The sequence below is a fragment of the Pelmatolapia mariae genome, linkage group LG14 (genome assembly GCF_036321145.2).
Source record: "Pelmatolapia mariae isolate MD_Pm_ZW linkage group LG14, Pm_UMD_F_2, whole genome shotgun sequence".
Taxonomy (NCBI): domain Eukaryota; kingdom Metazoa; phylum Chordata; class Actinopteri; order Cichliformes; family Cichlidae; genus Pelmatolapia; species Pelmatolapia mariae.
The window spans coordinates 30,357,430-30,376,724 of NC_086239.1; the positions used below are offsets into that span (position 1 = coordinate 30,357,430).

The 19,295-nt window shown below is 37.7% G+C and overlaps 1 protein-coding gene across 1 annotated transcript; it reads right to left on the reverse strand.

Annotated features, from left to right (window-relative positions):
- Positions 1-17,689: 17,689 nt before the first annotated feature.
- Positions 17,690-18,631, reverse strand: LOC134640683 (olfactory receptor 13G1-like). The gene has a single exon (XM_063492586.1). The coding sequence runs from the start codon at positions 18,629-18,631 to the stop codon at positions 17,690-17,692; it is 942 nt and encodes a 313-aa protein (XP_063348656.1).
- Positions 18,632-19,295: the final 664 nt, after the last annotated feature.

Consider the following 19,295-nt stretch of genomic DNA (forward strand, 5'->3'; position numbering starts at 1 on the left):
GCAGCCTAAGCAGAGAAGCCCAGACCTCCCTCTCCCCAGCCACCTCCTCCAGCTTATCCGGGGGAACTCCAAGGCGTTCCCAGGCCAGCCGGGAGATATAATCTCTCCAGCGTGTCCTGGGTCTGCCCCGGGGCCTCCTCCCGGTGGGACATGCCCGGAACACCTCACCCAGGAGGCGCCCAGGAGGCATCCTTGTCAGATGCCCGAACCACCTCAACTGGCTCCTTTCGATGTGGAGGAGCAGCGGCTCTACTCTGAGCCCCTCTCGGATGGCCGAACTTCTCACCCTATCTCTAAGGGAGAGGCCAGCCACCCTTCGGAGGAAGCTCATTTCTGCCGCTTGTATCCGCGATCTCGTTCTTTCGGTCACTACCCACAGCTCGTGGCCATAGGTGAGGGTAGGGACGTAGATCGACCGATAAATTGAGAGCTTCGCTTTTACACTCAGCTCCCTCTTCACCACGACGGACCGGTGCAGCGTCCGCATCACTGCAGCCGCAGCACCAATCCGTCTGTCGATCTCCGGCTCCCTTCTCCCATCACTCGCGAACAAGACCCCGAGATTATCATCAAATGAGTATTTACCATTGTAATATGTGTAATTAAATTATTGTTATTATTATTATTATTATTATTATTATTATTATTATTATTGTAGTCTGCATACCAAATATCCTTCGGCATGATGCAAAAAGTGCTTGTATGAATGGGTGAATGAGGCATGTTCTATAAAGCACTACATAAGAACTATTCCCTTTTACAGTATTAAAAAGATCAAATTTACTCATTGAGCATTTTCATGTTTAGCACCAAAATATCACCATTTATCTTATACATAACTGCATGGTAATGATAATACTTGTATAAAATAGGAGAATAGGGAAATGCATTCAAGACCCAGAAAGAGTAGACTTTAATTAAAAAGTCTAATCTTTTTGCTCTTATTCCAATATTGTAGTAAAGTCTAGAATAAAAAGTAAACTTAGTTTTTGGTGTTCTATAGGTCAGCTGTGTGTGTCGCTTTGATATTAACTAACTTGAATTCTGCATTGTAGTTTAAGGCATTTATGAAGTCATTTCAAAGGAAACTGAAATCATTGCAAATTTATTGTGATTGTCTAAACCTGATCTGTACATAATGTGAAGTCTAAGAAATGTGTGGTTCAGTGCTTAAAACATTAAATATTCACATAAAATTAAGAGTGATGTCTGTAACTGTTGTATACATCGCAGATTAAAATTACTTCTTCATACTGCTGGACAATATAGAATGTAGTCTGACTACACCAGAGGGCGCTAGCAATACAATCTGAATTCATATCGACATTAAAACTGAAACTATATGGACTTCATTTCATTCAGCAGTGTACATCTCTCTTTCGTTTTGTGTAATCTGCAGCCCTCTAGTGTCTTTGAAGGCACATTAAATGTCTCACAGAACATTACATCTAATATGGTCTGATTAAACACACACACACACACACACACACACACACACACACACACACACACACACACACACACACACACATACACACACACACACACACACACACACACACACACACACACACACACATTACAGTTCAATATTCCATTTCACTATTGCTTATTTTATCAACTGCTATCCTCAATTTTTGTAGAGTTACACTTGTTACTCAACTCTAGTTTCTTAAATGTTTGAACACACTTGGCAAATAAATGTGATTTTGTTTAAGAATAATTATGTTTTCCATGAGTTTAATACTTGTAGGCTGCTTGATATTAAATCTATCAATAAATAATAATTAAATACAATTTGTACTACAGGAACATTGTGTATTACATTCTCATTACCTTAAGAAAACTCACAGACTTAACTACAAAAAAAACAGACTTGTTCAAAATTATGACAAAATATGCTTAAGCAGATCTGAAAATGTTCCAGTCACATATACTTTGTCTCCACATTGTGGTAAAACTTGATAATGCACACCTTGATATCATGGCTAGACTAAGACAAAGAGTATCTACATAGTCACTTTCTATTATAAAGAAACATTTAATAGAAAAATCTTTAATTTCCATTTTACTATTCTGTAATATTCACTAAAGCAGCAAATAAATAATGTGTGGATGAGGAAGTTCTTTTATGAGGTAAATAGCCTTCCTGTCGTGTTCGGGTCAAATCTGACCGATTTACAAATGTAAAAATTCATAAATATTGTGTTTTACATCCGATTGCTTAGAGGCCTTACGACATCCTCCATATTATGCACTTGAACATATAAAAGTGATGAGCACCTCTTTCATTGAATTTTGAGTGTTTTAATCAACTTTGTTACATCTGTGGTGTTCCCGGTTAAAAGTGACCGCCATAGGAAATGAATGGGAATCCGACAACATCTGACAACAGCTTTCCACTTTGCCACATTCAATTTTAAGCAAGGCTTTGTGTCATGAGCCAGCTAGGTGGCAGGCAGAGAGAGGACCCAAATGGAAGACTAGGCAGACAGACTTGAACTGAAAACTCAGCTTTATTACCTGGTAAGTGGCAAGGTCATTATATCATTATATTTGGCAAGGATATTTGGCTAACTAACTGAAAAACTAACACTGGCAAACAGATGGGAGTACACACAACAACAATGAGGGGATATGACGACAACAAACTGATGACACATGAGGTAATCAGGGTGATGGAACACACCGGGGAGCACCAGTGAAATAAATATGACTAATAAGACAACGAAAGCAAAAGTGAAGATGAGCACAAGAGACAGGGGACTAACAAAATAACGCAGGAAGTAATGCACACTGAGACTCAGACTAAGACATGATAACTTGACATTGGCACTGGGAAATAAACATGATAAAATAAGACTGATATTATAACATCAGTGTTTTAAACTGAATTCAAGGCAATTCCTTTTAGCCACTCTCATTAGTACCATTCAAGTGTAGCAGACCTTATGAACAAAAGAACCATATTTTGGAGCATTTTTTTGAGCATAAAATTTGTGTTGATTAAACAAAACATATGCCTTATACTGAGGTGATGCAGCATATTAAGCATAAATTAAGCAGATAAATTGATATGTACTTATATAGCACTCTTCTACTCTAACTGAGCGCTCATATTCACCCACTGACAAACACGCTTTCATACAGCACTTAACTCTATGTCTTTAAAGACTCTTGAACCATTATAGATAAACTGGTTTACCTCTTGAGGTGGTTCTGAGCCACATTTTAACATTTGAACTGGTATTTGTATAGATATGCATAAAGTGTATGTCACGATACGTTTTTATTTTCACAAATAATGTTGGTATTTTATCAGATTGAAAAAATATAGAAGTATACAAATATGTAGAGTTAAGTGTTGATCATCTTTTGTCAAACTGAACTTTATTACAAAACAAGAAACAACTTTCACTGTGTTCCATCTTAAGTTTGCTCATTAGGTTAATGACTTCTTTGTTTACAAAGCACTCATAGGAAAGATGTGCCATACTCAGCCCTCTTGAGTGAATTATCCTCAGTACATAACTCCAGTAATGAACCTCAAAGGGTTTGGTGACACAATACTTGTTTTTCAGCATTTGAAACTGTGGCTGAGAGATGAATTAAACTTCTAAAAGTTAAAGAATAGTTTGCCTCCATGTTAAACAGCATTTTAATTTTAGTTTATTATTCATTTTCATTATTAATCTGCTTTTTCTGTCTTTGTCCTCCTTCAACTCTGCTTTTGTGGAGATGTTCCATGTTCAAGTTTTATTGTCATATACATTTAAACAGTGTAGCAACATTTACCAGTAATGAAATTCTTAGGCTCGTGTTCCTCAGGTTTACATGAACCTATAGAAAGTGTACAGGTATATTAAAGAAAGAAAATAACAATAATAATAATAATAAAATATAAAAGTAATAAAACTACTAAATTATTAAATATTAGGAGAATTTAATTCAATTGTTTGGTATTTAAAGTTTCTGAAAAACTGTGCAGTGAGGTTTAAAGTGACAGTGTGTAGAGTGCAGTAGTTGTAGTGAGTGTCTAGTGGTGTGTGCAGAATGTCAACAGTTCAAAAGCCTGATGGCTTGTGGGTAGAAACGGTGTCTGTGTCTGCTAGTGCGGGTCTGAATGCTTTAACATGTTTTTATCTGATAACATTTCCCACTCACCCTGCGGGTAGTCTTCATCCTTCAAGCTTGGATCCTCTACCAAAGGACTGGGAGCTTATGGGTCCTGTGTGGTATCTTTGCTGTTCCCAGGACTGCGCTTTTCTGGACAGAGATCTCAGATGTCATTTCAGGAATCTGCTGAAGCCACTTACCTGGTTTGAGGGTCACTGCTCCAAGTGCTCTGATTACCGCAAGGACTACTGTTGCCTTTACCTTCCATATCTTCTCTTGCTTTTCTTTCTGCCCTTGTAGTTTTACCGAGTAATAGCAACATCAAGAAAAAGGGAAATGAGAAGCTCAAGAAATACCATCTTTTACTATGGAATTCTTCCTCTACTTGTCCACCACTATTATGACTGGTTGATTATCCATAATCAGTTTATCCATCTGTATCTGGAAGTCTCACAGGATCTTAACTCAGCCATTCTTAGCCACCCTAGGAGGCATATCCCATTTTGACTTCAGGCACAGAGTTTTCTGTATGTATGCCAGCCACTTTGTTATGGCATTCCATGCATCCCCTGCTTGATGCCATCTTGCACCCTGCTGTTATGTGCTGCTATCTTTCAGTCCCACTTTGTTCAGCCATTGGTAGGACTTCATGATATCAACCACTTCTTCTGTCTGCTGGTGGTACATACCACGCAGGTGCCTGTCCTTCCATGATGGTTCTTGCTCCTCTTTTTCTCAAGCTTTTGCTCCAGGAGGCAATTACTAAGCATATGATCTGTTGTGACCATCTTCCTGATGTACTCATGGATCTTTGTTGTTTCATTGTGGGTATTCAGACAGTCTAGTATCAGACACTAGACACACTAATGCTCAGCTTCCTTCATTTCACCTGGCTTACAGGGTGCTGGACCTGGGGTGAAACCTTCCATGCGTGGTGAAGAGCTTTCTTGTCTTGATGTCAGTGGCTTTTATCTCCTCGTTTGGCCAGCTTATTATCCCAGCAGGGTATGTGATGACCGACAGGGTGTAGGCGTTGATTGCTTGGATCTTGTTCATCCCATTCAACTGACTCCAGAACTCCAGACTCCAACCTTTCTCTCCACAGGTATTTGGTGGTTGCGGCTTTCCTAGCAGCCTTTTAATGGTTCACATTTGTAAATTCTTATTGTAACTTAAGCGTATATTTATTTTCTTCTCCTTTTTATATCTATTTATTAGCTTTTTTTGCACTGATGTAACCGGAGCCTTGTCGTCTGGTCTCTCTGTATGCTGCACTGGTTATAGCAGAGATGACCATAAAGTTTACTTTGACTTTGACTTTGAATAATAATCCCATATTTCATTTGCAATAGAATATAGAGAACACATCAAATGTTTAGACTGAGACGATACAATTTTAAGGGCAAAAAAAAGAAAAAATGTCATGGCAGCAACATGTCTCAAAAAAGTTGGGTGTGGGCAGTATTAACCACTGTAAAGCATCTGTTTTTCTTTTAACAACGGTCTGTAAATGTCTGGAAGACCAGCTGTTAGACATTTGGTGGAAGAATGTTATCCCATTCTCGTCTCATAGAGGATTTTACCTGCTCAACAGCCCTTTGTCTTCTTTGTCATATTTTTCATATAACGATGTGTCAAATGTTTGAGGCATCTGGGCATTAGGAAGGCCAGTTCAACACCTGGGCTTTTCTACTAGCTGTTGTAATAGATGCAGTATGTGGTTTAGCATTATCATGTTGATATATTCAAGGCCTTTTCTTGAATACACATCATCTGAATGGTAACATATATTCCTCTAAAACCTGCATGTAATTTTCAGGATTGATAATGCCTTTCCAGATGTGCAAGATGCCAATTCCATAGCCACTGATGCACCCCCATCCCTCTGCTCTTTAGTCCAGATGATGCAGCATTAATGTTTTCCAAAAATGAATTTCAAATTCACTAATGCTCAGCTTCCTTCATTTCACCTGGCTTACAGGGTGCTGGACCTGGGGTGAAACCTTCCATGCGTGGTGAAGAGCTTTCTTGTCTTGATGTCAGTGGCTTTTATCTCCTCGTTTGGCCAGCTTATTATCCCAGCAGGGTATGTGATGACCGACAGGGTGTAGGCGTTGATTGCTTGGATCTTGTTCATCCCATTCAACTGACTCCAGAACTCCAGACTCCAACCTTTCTCTCCACAGGTATTTGGTGGTTACGGCTTTCCTAGCAGCCTTTTAATGGTTCACATTTGCCTGTGAGATTCTAAGATACTTATAGCTATCCGGAATGTCTGCGGTGTTGCCTTCTGGTAGTGCAATCCCCTCAGTCGTGACTGCCTTCCCTCTCTTAGTTACCGACTACACTTCTCCAGTGTCATTGTTTAGGATCCTATTGGCGTGGATCAGTGAATCAATATCACATTCACTCCTGGCATATAGCTTGATGTGTCTAGAGCAAGTTAAGGCCTATGCAGAACAGCACACATCCCCACTGAGTTCTTGAAGATTGCTTTATCTACCAGGAGCTAGTGTTTTCTCCTCTGATGTTTCACCAATTCCGTTCTGGGCCCTGTTCATTTTTTGAGCCATGTGTCTGTTCATCTTAGCTGATATGATGCGTAACAGGAGCTTCCATGTGGTACTGAGGCAGGTTATTGCCCGGTAGCTGAATGGGACCAGTCCCTTCTGAGGATCCTTGGGGAGCAGGACTATCCAGCCTTTGGTTAGCCATTCTGGGTGCATCATGTACCTCAGTGCTGGGCTAATAGGTGAACTGGAGTGAGTCTCACAATGAGCCCAACTGGGGCTGAAGATGCGTAAGGACCTGACTCTCCAGGGTCTTCATAAGGTGTGATTTCACTGATATTAGCCACCAACCTGTGGCTGTTGAGGCTGTTTTCAGAACTGATACCACACAAAGCTGTGCCAAGGCTGTGGCACTTTATTTAGCTTCAGGCATATACTAAAAATGTACTGAGCTATCCTGCACAGCTGATGTGCGTGGGATTTGCAAAGCCAGGACTTGATGCCATCTAAACCCGTTACATTCCTTGCTTTCTTGTTAGTTCCTTGTTTTTACTGTGTTAGGAGCAGAGAGTTGTTCCTTATAACAGAAGAACAATAATCCTGGTGAATACCTAGAAACTAACCTCATAATGCAAATATAAATATAATTAGAAATACTTGATACATTGTGTAAAACTTTAAAGAATTTTCATCCATTTGATCTTTAATTATTTTGGCTGTTTTAAAAAGTTGTATAAAGTTTCCCTAATGAAAATCTGTCATATGCTATATTTCTAAAAACAAACATTAAGTGTCTCCAATGAAACAAATGAAAACCATAATTTCTGATCTCTTAACCAATGCAGAATAAAATGAGCAGAATGAAATGAAAAGGCCAAAATTACCATGACATTCAAGCTTATTATGACTGTAGGTAAACTTCTGACAATATAGTTCTCACATGTAAATGTGACAAATATATATCTTATGTCTTATATCTTTGAGTCAGTGAATTGTACATTTTAGCACTACATCATAGGCAATTTACAAGATAACAGAAAAAATACCAAAGAAAAAAAAAAGAATAGTGGATCCCAGCTTTGCTGATAAAAACGTAATGAGTATGTGATTTATTTTACTAAAAAAGGTAAAAGAAATAGTCAAAAAGTAAAACAAAACAAAACAAACAACAACAAAAACTGAAGTGTTTACTGATTTTTAGATTATTCAGGAAACTCAAAAAAACCTCTTATATTTAGTTAAGATTTGTTCTTTAAAGCATTGCAGGAAACTTTAAAAGCTCACAGACAAAATCAGAAACATTTTCATTTGAATTGCAAACCAAGTCAAAGACATATTTTAACATTTATTCAAAATCTGACAACCTACAGAAAAGTCTATTGTAGAACATCTGAATACTGTGTCATGAATACTTTGTCTCCACCTTGTGGTGATATTTGATAATGCATACCTAAGATATCAAAACATGCTACACAGTTATTTTCCATGAAGAAGCAAAATTTTATTGTCTCCAGTATTATTTTATTTTTATTTTGCAGCAAGAAGCAAACAAATAAGACATGAATGTTTAAGTCCTGTCATGAGGTAACTAAAGCTGAATATATAAAAACACCACTCTTTCAGCAGGGCTAGAGGAAAGGCCTCATTGTTTTTTGAAGTTTGGTTATACATAACAAATTACACTTTATAAATAACATTTTACTCATCTGCTCCCCATATTTGCCGCCCTGCAGTTAATGCTTACTTTACAATACCAATAGTAAATTTTTGTTTGGCAGTCTAAGATTTTGACCTTGTAAAAAGAAAAAGGAAAACTGTAAGAAAGGAGTAATTAAAACAGCAACCCCCCCCCCCCCCCCCCCCCCAAAAAAAAAAAAAATTAACGTGTAAAGAATAGGAGATTATGGTTTGTATTTTGGTAAAATGCAGTAGAATACATAGTGTCAGTCAGCAATACCTATATGATGAGCATCTGTAGATGGACTGTAAAGACTAGTAAGTAGGTAAGTAAAATTTATTTATATATCACTTTTAAGACATGAATCTATTACAAAGTGCTTTACAGGGAATTTAAAAACACCTCAGACAAAAACAACATATTACACGAGAGCATTAGAAAAATGACTCTAAGTAGATGAGTTTTCAGCAGTTTTTTTAAAAGAAGCCACAGAGTCAGTGGTGCGCAGAGGGGGAGGTAAGTTCCACAGTTTTGGTGCAAACAGGTCCATGGAATAGCTGAAGAGCACTATCGGTAGATCTAAGGATCCAGTTTGGAGAATAAGGGTGAAGAAGCTCATTGATATAATCAGAATCAGCATACTTGATTAATCCCTAAGGAAATTATGTAAGTGGGGGCCTCTCCTTGTAAGGCCATAAAAGTAAGAGTGAGAATTTTAAACTGATATCTGTACCCAACTGGAAGCCAGTGGAAGTACTTTAACAAATAAACAATCTAGACTGGGCTTGATTCTTCCCTTATAAAGATACTATCCTTATCCCAAAAAAGTTGGGGCACTGAATGAAACATAGTTTGATGTAAGGATTTGATAATCCTTAAAAAAAATCTAGTAATAAAATAAAATAAGAATAAAATAAGAATAAAATCTAATATCTGATTTTATATATTTAATATATGATCGTCGACTTCAGGAAGACTCGCTCCACCCACACACCACTCAGCATCCGGGGTTCCATGATAGAGACTGTTAACAGCAAGTTCCTGGGAGTTCACATCTCAGATGACCTCACCTGGAACACCCACACCACCTCCAAAAACACCCAGCAGCGCCTCCACTTCCTGAGATGCCTGAAGCGGGCCAACGTCCCTCCTCCCATCCTCACCACGTTCTACAGGGGCACCATACAGAGCGTTCTGACCAGCTGCATCTCTGTGTGGTTTGCCAGCTACAATGTTGGTGATCTTAGCAAACTACAACAGCTTGTTAAAGCAGCTGTCAAGATCATCGGCACATGTCTGTGGAATAGCTTTTTCCCACAAGCCATCAGACTCACTCACTGAATTCATGACCAGTCCTCCCTCTCCCCCCACCACACACACCCACACAAACTGTTTATTGACCCTTTTGCACTTTACTCACCACTGCCTCTGTAAGACATGCTGCTCTATGGACAATTTATGTTGCTGTATGGACAATTTTTTTTAATCCAGGTTTACATGCTGCTACAATGGTCACTTTAGACCACTCCAAACTGTAAATTGTAAATTCTTATTGTAACTTAAGCGTATATTTATTTTCTTCTCCTTTTTATATCTATTTATTAGCTTTTTTTGCACTGATGTAACCGGAGCCTCGTCGTCTGGTCTCTCTGTATGCTGCACTGGTTATAGCAGAGATGACCATAAAGTTTACTTTGACTTTGACTTTGAATAATAATCCCATATTTCATTTGCAATAGAATATAGAGAACACATCAAATGTTTAGACTGAGACGATACAATTTTAAGGGCAAAAAAAAGAAAAAATGTCATGGCAGCAACATGTCTCAAAAAAGTTGGGTGTGGGCAGTATTAACCACTGTAAAGCATCTGTTTTTCTTTTAACAACGGTCTGTAAATGTCTGGAAGACCAGCTGTTAGACATTTGGTGGAAGAATGTTATCCCATTCTCGTCTCATAGAGGATTTTACCTGCTCAACAGCCCTTTGTCTTCTTTGTCATATTTTTCATATAACGATGTGTCAAATGTTTGAGGCATCTGGGCATTAGGAAGGCCAGTTCAACACCTGGGCTTTTCTACTAGCTGTTGTAATAGATGCAGTATGTGGTTTAGCATTATCATGTTGATATATTCAAGGCCTTTTCTTGAATACACATCATCTGAATGGTAACATATATTCCTCTAAAACCTGCATGTAATTTTCAGGATTGATAATGCCTTTCCAGATGTGCAAGATGCCAATTCCATAGCCACTGATGCACCCCCATCCCTCTGCTCTTTAGTCCAGATGATGCAGCATTAATGTTTTCCAAAAATGAATTTCAAATTTCAATTCATCTAACCAAAGAAGATGTTTCCGCCTTAGATCAATTAATTTTATGCTTAGGAACATAGTTCTAAAATTGCTCCACAATTTGTAGATGAAAGTTTTTGTAGACTGTGAAACTTTGCAATACATGAAGTTCAACCTTTAGAAACAAGTATAAAAGTATCCTGTGTATTACATTCATTACATTTTGTTTTTTCATTATGAGTCATAGCAGAGCTTCTCAACTAATTTTGCACTTTTTTGGAATATAAATTTTACCCTTTTTTTTTTTACGCCAATAAGTATTTAATTCCTCGTGTTGGTTCCCAGGTATCAATTTTTAGGATTATTCCCGTTTAACTTGTATTTTGTTGCCACTAGATCAACTTTTTTCTCTGTCCCCTGTTGATTTAAGTTAAACTGCAGAAACTTAAACTCAAAATCAATCTAAGTGCTATTCAAAATCAATCTAAGTGCAACAAATGCTAAAACCTTTTTTATCACCTGATTTTATTTCTAATCAGTTGAATTCCACAGGTCTCAAGCAAAACAGTTGAACACACTTTTAACTCTTAACTCTTTTTCCTGATGCTTTCAAGCACTGGGAACACCTGTTAAAAATAAATAAAATAAAACAAAATAAGATGAAATAAAAGTTGCAATATATTGGTCTAATATCATCAGGCTTTAAAACCAAACTCAATGCAATAATAATATATAATATACAAATATAAGGAGTTGACTATCTCTCATTGCTTGTCCAACTGAACTTTGTTACAAAACAAGACACAACTTTCACTGTATTATGGTTGCCTAGAATTTGTTACTGTTTTCATCTTGGGTTTGCTCATTAGCTTAATGACTTCTTTGTTTACAAAGTGTTGATAGGAAACAAGTGTCATACTCAGCCCTCTAGAGTGATTTACCCTCAGTACCTAGCTCCAGTAATGAACCTCAAAGGGTTTGGTGACTCAACATTTGGTGTCTTATTCTTCAGCATTTTGCACTGTAAGTTGAGATAACTTCTAAAAGTTAGAGAATTCTTTGCCTCCATGAAAAAATGTAGAGACCATTTTAATGTTAGTTTATTAAGTATTAATTTCTTTTTGATTCATCTGCCCGAATAAGCATGCAAAGGAACGCAAATTGTACAGGAATGCAGTTTTTGATGAAGATTCTTCAGTGTGCCTCTGAAAGTTCTGCATTGTGTATTTCAGTGACTTTTACAAAGGCCCAGTTTCTCTGGTGCATCTGATTTACTTCTTTGCCATCCTCTGCTCTTATGGTGATGTTTTGACCGCCAAAGTGCTGATAATCCATTGGCTTGCCTGCTTTACATGCAGGGAATTAAACATGGCTTTTTAATCTTTGGAGGTTTTATGATGGAGGGACTGTTCTCATCCCCGATCCAACGAGGATAAAACTTTCTCTGTTTAAGAAAAGACAAATTGCACCACACTGTCTGACATCCATATATACAGGCACACATCAATCCAATATTTTTGTTATATGCACTGTTTTGGTATCCTTCATAATAGAAGAACAATAATCCAAATGGAAAGCAAGAAAATAACCCCAAAGTGCAAGCATTTAAGAAATGAATCAAATGCATAACAGTAAAAAGCAATACATTTTTAAGTCAGCCCGAGGAAACCTTAAATACCAACACAGCCAAAGTGATTAAAATGAAAATGAATGGTCAAATTCAGAATAGAGGGACACAAGTTTTAAGTTTTTGCACTGTCATGCTACTTTCCACTTCAACTATGTTATATATTTGAGTAAAATATTATACTGTATTAGGCATACAGCAATATAACTTTTTCCAGTTATGATATGATACCCAGTTTTGTCACCGGGAATAACTGTTTTTAAGAGTTTGTGTTGTATATCATGCTAATTTTATGTATGAATGACAATGTGCCAAAAGTTCTCATCTCATGATCAAAACTTTACAATTTGGTTGCTAGAATACCTGTTAAACCTGGAGCCCTCTACTGTGAAGAGGGACTGTTATAATGCAGCATAATACAGAGTGTAGTTTATTTCAGTACTGTCAGCATTTCAGGAATAGGTATTTCCCTGTTGTTTTGCTGAAAAAGGCAAAGCCATTCATGTGGATTGCAGCCTACGTTTGTCAAAATCTTATACACAGTATATTCTTTCGAAAATCATGCCTTCACAGATGGGCAAGTTTCACAATTTTATGTGCACTTTAACTACTTCCTCACCATCATGGATACTGGCGGTTAAACTGTGGATGTATTGTGAATCTCTTTGTTAGTCGGGGGGACAGAGCTTCCATGATTTCCCAAAATAATTTAGATTTTGATTCATCATACCTTAGGCCAGTGGTTCCCAAACTGTTTTTGCTGGGCCCCCCTTTGTTTATAGGAAAAATGTTCGCGACCCCCCCCCTCCAACCACACACACCCATATTTTGCTCCATTGCGGTTTATTTCACACCTCAAATATTTAGTAAACAATTAAGCAAATACAAGTAATCTGCAATAAATTACAGGTAGTAAGGAAATAAACTACCAAGTCTTTTACGCTACGTCCGCACCTACACGGGTATTTTTGAAAACGCAGCTGTTTCGTCCACACGTAAACGGCGTTTCATATCACCGAAAACTGAGATTTTTTTAAATCACGCAACGTCAAAGGTATGTGCCTTTTTTCACGTCACGCTGTGCGCACGAATATTGTTTACATGAGATGAACTGCAGAATGGCAAATAGAGACAAAATACTGTTAATCTGACTATCTGCAGGTTTTACACGCTTACATACACACACGCAGTTACTGTCCCTCCATTTAGAAAGGCAGAGGCGTCACAGTGTGATTATTTTACATGTAGTTGCTTTTTTTTCCTGTGTAATAATATTCAACATTGCTATCAATACATTTTTCAATCCCTCTGCAAAATGGGTTCAAAAACATAAACAACTGTTGGATGTTGTTTGTCCGTGATTTGAACCGGGGAACAAATCGTGGCAGGATCAGCCTGATATTATTTGTATCCCGCTGTAACGTTACTGTATAAAGAGCTAACATCTCCAAAATTTCAGGAGTAGTTAGTCATTACAACAAGTGTTTGTGAACTAAAAATCAAGAATGTGAGATACTGTTTGTCTGTGATTTGAAGCACCCAGCGCGTGCTCCCGACGAAGGGAAAAGCAATTCTGCAGGGGAGACCTACCTACCTCGGTACTTGTGCAGGTGAAACCAAGGGAAGATATGCGTCACCATATTTTCTAGTCTTTGGCTTAGAATGAAGTTGGTTTGGAAACATATTCAGCAATGCTTCATCTCCTGATTTGCGTTTGTGGAGGCGCCCCATGCTAGCAGTGTCCAAGCGTTTTGTTTTTTTTGTTTTGTTTTGTTTTTTCCTTTTCATGTCGCGCCCCCCCTGCAATGGCTTTGCGCCCCCCCTAGGGGGCGGGCCCCACACTTTGGGAAGGTCTGCCTTAGGCTAACTTGCCACTTCAGAGTTCAACACTTCAACATAGAAAGACAGGTCTATAAAAACCCTTAGAACTTACTGGGAACCCCAGCAGTAGAGCAGAAATACAGTCCGGACAGGATAGATGTCACGGCTGGGGCAGCAGTCGTGTGGTGGAATGAATGAGGACCCAAGATGCAGATGGCAGTGGAGATGTAGGTGCAGATTTATTTACAGTGAAAACCCAAGGTGGGGGCAGAACTGAACATAAACCTAAACTGGGAAAGCTAACACAAACAGAGGACACGAGGCGAGGAACAGAGAGACACGGAGACATACCAAAATGATGCAGAGAAATGCAGACGACGCGACGAGGAGCACGGGCAGACACACAGTATAAATACACACATCAGGTAATCAGGAAATGACACACAGGAGGGGACACAGCTGGAACTAATGGGCATAACGAGACACAGACCTACAAAGTAAAGCAGGAAACACACAGACTGTTTTACAACACAAAACTCGGGGACCCGAACAGAGCACAGAAGGAGACACAGGTAGGGATAATAAACACGACAACCAAACCCAAAGAACTAATACAAAATCAGAATAAACTAGAAAATAATAATAATAAACTTAAAGCGCTGGGTCACCGACCCAGGACCATGACAATAGATTTGTAGTCATTGATTTCATAACAGTAGGACAGTAGGAAGTATATGTTATGCCAACAATAGCAAGGTTGCAAATCAAAAGACACACTGGTTTATGTAATCTCTTGTCAGAATTAAGCAATAACAACATGGAGATTGGTTATCAGTACAAATACACCAGCTGCCACTGGCCTTTTGACTCTGTCAAACTCACCCACGATAAGTTGTTGGCCTAACTGAAGAGTTTTGTAAAGTGATATTTAAAAATATTAAATAATAACAATCTTAAAAGAATTGCAAAATTGTGGCACTGGATATCCTCAATCGACTTTCAATCGAATGTGAAGATAATTGTAATAAGTAACTTATAAAAAGGTACTTAAACATACTTGTAAAATGTAACTTATAATGGTCCCCGCAGACAGCACAAAATTAAAGAAAAGTAAGCATGCAGATTGAGCTTCTGTTGACAGAGGCCCTTTGTCACTTTTTTGCATCATACAGGGTACTCTTATACAGTGTTGGGGAGTAACGGAGTACATGTACCGCCGTTATGTATTTAAAATACAAAATATGAGTATGTATAAGTATGAGTTTAAAAAGGTGGTATTCAGAATACAGTTACTTTGTTGAAATAAAGGGATTACACGATGGTCTTTTCTTGTTTCATATGTCAGGCTATGCTCTCTCTATTTTTGGTAATTCCATGCCGGTGGAAACCCAAACAAAACACGCATTAAGAAGCTCTAATGCTTGTGTCTCAATCTCGCGGCTCATGTCACCTCTACTTGCGGCCCGCAGAATGACGTGAAGAAATATTTTTAAAAATGATTTAATATGAAGGCAATAGGCAGAGTGTTACAGGCATCGCCCTAAAGAATGTAGCTTCATGGGCAGTGTAGTCCGTGCTGCAGGGAGAATGGACTGCCATACCCGTTATGTGTGAGCGAGGGAGGGAAAAAAGGAGAAAAGTACGAGTTGTCACCGAGCAGAAACGGGAGCTGGAAGCATGTAAATATAATTATAACCACTGCAGCCAAAAAGAGTGCCTGACGAGCCCAGTTGTAAGTAAGCTATTAAGACTCGACTGTACACTGTGTTCGTCTTTTCCTCTGAAACAATAAGTTCCGTTGGAGCAGCCTTTCAACGCCTCTCTCTGTCTCTCGCTAGCAAAGTTGACCCACACAACAAAGTAAAGCTAGTTTTCGGCTATGAGCCCGACACGGAATCCGATGTATTAACCAGAGGTCCCTTTACTACAGTTCGGAGCCACGGACCTGTTTTATATACGCGCGGAATAGTTTTCTATACGAGATCGCTGCAAAAAAGTGCAGCCTTACCTAATGTCCACCCTACTGTTACTCATTTTATATTAAGATTTAAACATCCAGTTGGTATTGGTATGGCGAGTAACCCTCAATAAATCACACAGCAATAGTACATTCATGTAGTTGTAAAAAGCATGATAATATATTAAGTAATCCAAAGTATTCAGAATACATTACTCTCATTGAGTAACGTAACGGAATACGTTACAAAATACATTTTGGGGCATGTATTCGGTATTCTGTAGTGGAATACATTTTAAAAGTAACCTTCCCAACACTGCTCTTATAACCCCTGCTATAATGGATAAAAGCTATTTATATATCACTTGTAACATTTTAAATGAGTATTTGATGGTCTGAATTTCTTATAGTGTGGTATTATGGTATTGCCCAGTATAGAAATGTTGCATGGCTGAAAAATAGAAGCACTTTTAGTGCTAGCCATTATAAAGACCAATAATCCACCCTTCTGTCACATTCATACTTGCCTCATAAATATCTGGACATTTTCCCAATGTGGACGCACTACAATATGTTAGCTTTCTCCTTTCCCCTTACTCCTGCACCAAAAGGACTTATGAATGTAATTTTGGCACTGAGAAGGATAAGTTACAGCAACTAACTGATGAAACGATAACTGTTAATGCAAACGGCTCCTCAGTGATTATAAACACATTAGCACCACCAACTCGAGCCCGATATATTCTTGGACTGGCAATATAGAAGTGTAAATATTATACCAAAAACTACAAATTTGCAGATTAAAAGACATATTGTCTTATGTAGTCTCTGATCAAAAACAACAAATGGAACAAACAGCTATGTTATTAGATTAACCTGACCTGCTTTAGGTCTTCAAACTGTTAAAAATCTGTATGATTAAAAAATGTTACTTTTTGCTGAGTTTTAATCAGTGGCAATTAACAGCAGACTAGTATTTGCATTAGACCACCACAATTTCTGTTTGTGGTTGAGGCCTTAGATAAAGACAAAAAGTGTTGTGTATATCATTTGTGATATTTGAGTGCTACCTAGAGATTCCGCTTTATTGCAGCAGCGTTAATGGGGATAGGATTGAACAAGGTGAAATAGTGCATTTGTCTTAGTGACCTCTGACTCATGAGATGGAGTGTGTGCCTGGGGTTCACTGGCAAAATGGGTTAATTCTACAATGTAGTGTGTATGTTACCACAGTTACTAGTATGCTGCAGCAATCATCAATGCAATTTTGTTAGAAATTACAGATTTTAGTTCTTTTTTTGACATCTAACAGAGAAAATAGTAATTTAATTCAAACTGTTGTAAAATGTAATTTATTATTTGAAATGAGACAGATTACTTAAATCATATCATATAAAATGTTCTACAGAGCCATTCTCAGACATACATGTAAAAACAGTCGTAATCAAAGGAAAAGTAATTATTGATATAATCACATGTTAATAGAATTGAGTGACTCACACAGTGCTTGCCATTTTCTTTTACTCTCTATTTGAGCTTTACAACAACGACAGGATACAAAGTTGGGTACTGCATTGATAAATATACTATACATTTTATGCTATAAGTTTCTGTATCATTTCAGCACAATATTTAGAGTTATAAAATTATGCAGCTTTTATTACTACACTCACAATTCACAAGAATCTAATCAGATATGTCAGCCTTTTTTGTGAATATCTTAAAGATCTTATTTTTAATTTCCTTTGTCCTGAAACAGTACACAAAAGGATTTACAACAGCTGGACCAAGGATGTTCCCAATCAATAAACCCTGACGTTCCTCAAGTGTTAATACCACACCGACTCTGGTCAAGGCAATGAGAACAAATAAAGGAGAGTAATAACATGTTACTACAATCAAATGACTCACGCAGGTGCTTGCCATTTTTTTCTTATCTCTATTTGTTGAAAATTTCATTAAAAATGCAATCACAATATAGGAAAGGCCAATGAAAGAAAAAGTGAAAAATAAAAGAGAAAGCGTTATGATTAAGACTAAATTGAAATAGTAATTAGGATCAACACAAGTGGTTCGTATTACAGCAGCAAAGTCACAGAAAGTGTACTTCATCCTTGAGGTACAGTAAGGAAGTGTAGCTGCAGTTGCAGGCATAACAGCAACAAAACCAAATGCAATAACATACAGAATGTATGTAAGACCAAGAGTACGTGTATTTGTCACATAACTGTGGTACTGAAAAGGATAAATTATAGCAATTAATCTATCAAATGCCATAAGTACTAAAGCAAACGACACCATCACTCCTGCCCAGTTGAAAATACTCAGCTGAATGAAACAGTCCACATAAGGTATGGTATTAACACCAGCAAGTAGAACCCCAATCATTGTTGGACAAGTACTGGAGGTATACATTAAGTCAACAACAGCAAGGTTGCAAATCAGAAGATACATTGGTTTATGCAATCTCTTGTCAAAAATAATGAAGAGAATATTTAGCACATTGGCAATAACAACAAGTAGATAGGTTATCAATATACCCACACCAACAGCAATAGGTCTTTTAACTGTGTCAAATCCACCTATAATAAAGTGTGTTACTTTGATTGAAGTATTCTGTAAGGACATACTCAATATAATATTAATATTATTACAAAAAGTTTCAAGATGCAGTTGAAGAAGCAAAAAGGGAGTAAAAGAATTCCTCTCAAATCAACAAATGTTTAAATATACTGCAAATCTTGCACAGTCTTGAACATAAATTATCAGTTTCCACAAAAATACTTCTGACCTTAGTCAAAGATCTTTGGGGTCACTAAGCTTCGGAGTTTTAAAGCCCTAAGTTTTCACTAGGTAGCTCTCTCATCCAATCACACTGGCTGTGGGCTTGCCAAGCCCCTCCTATTCCATGTCACCATATTGCAACAGATATTGAAAATAGATGATGCCATCCAGTTTAGTGACAGGATAAGAGTGACAGCATCTTTTGATTGTTTTCATCAGACACAAGAAAATCATGAAATCATTTTAATTATAGCACTGCAGCCTGGTATTCTTGATACATGATAAGTGTAAAGTGAGTTTGCTTGGCATTTAGTGTTTGTGTGCAGATCATGTAGCTTAAACAATTTGATTTGATTTTTTTTTTTTGGTATCCATAGAAGTGTCTTTTCATTTGAATTTATCCTCTGTAATTGTCATAAATCAGAAATTTGGTGCAGCCGAGTTGGACTTGGGTACAGAATGCATGTAGTGTGATATATGTTCATGATAAAAAGAAAATACACATTGT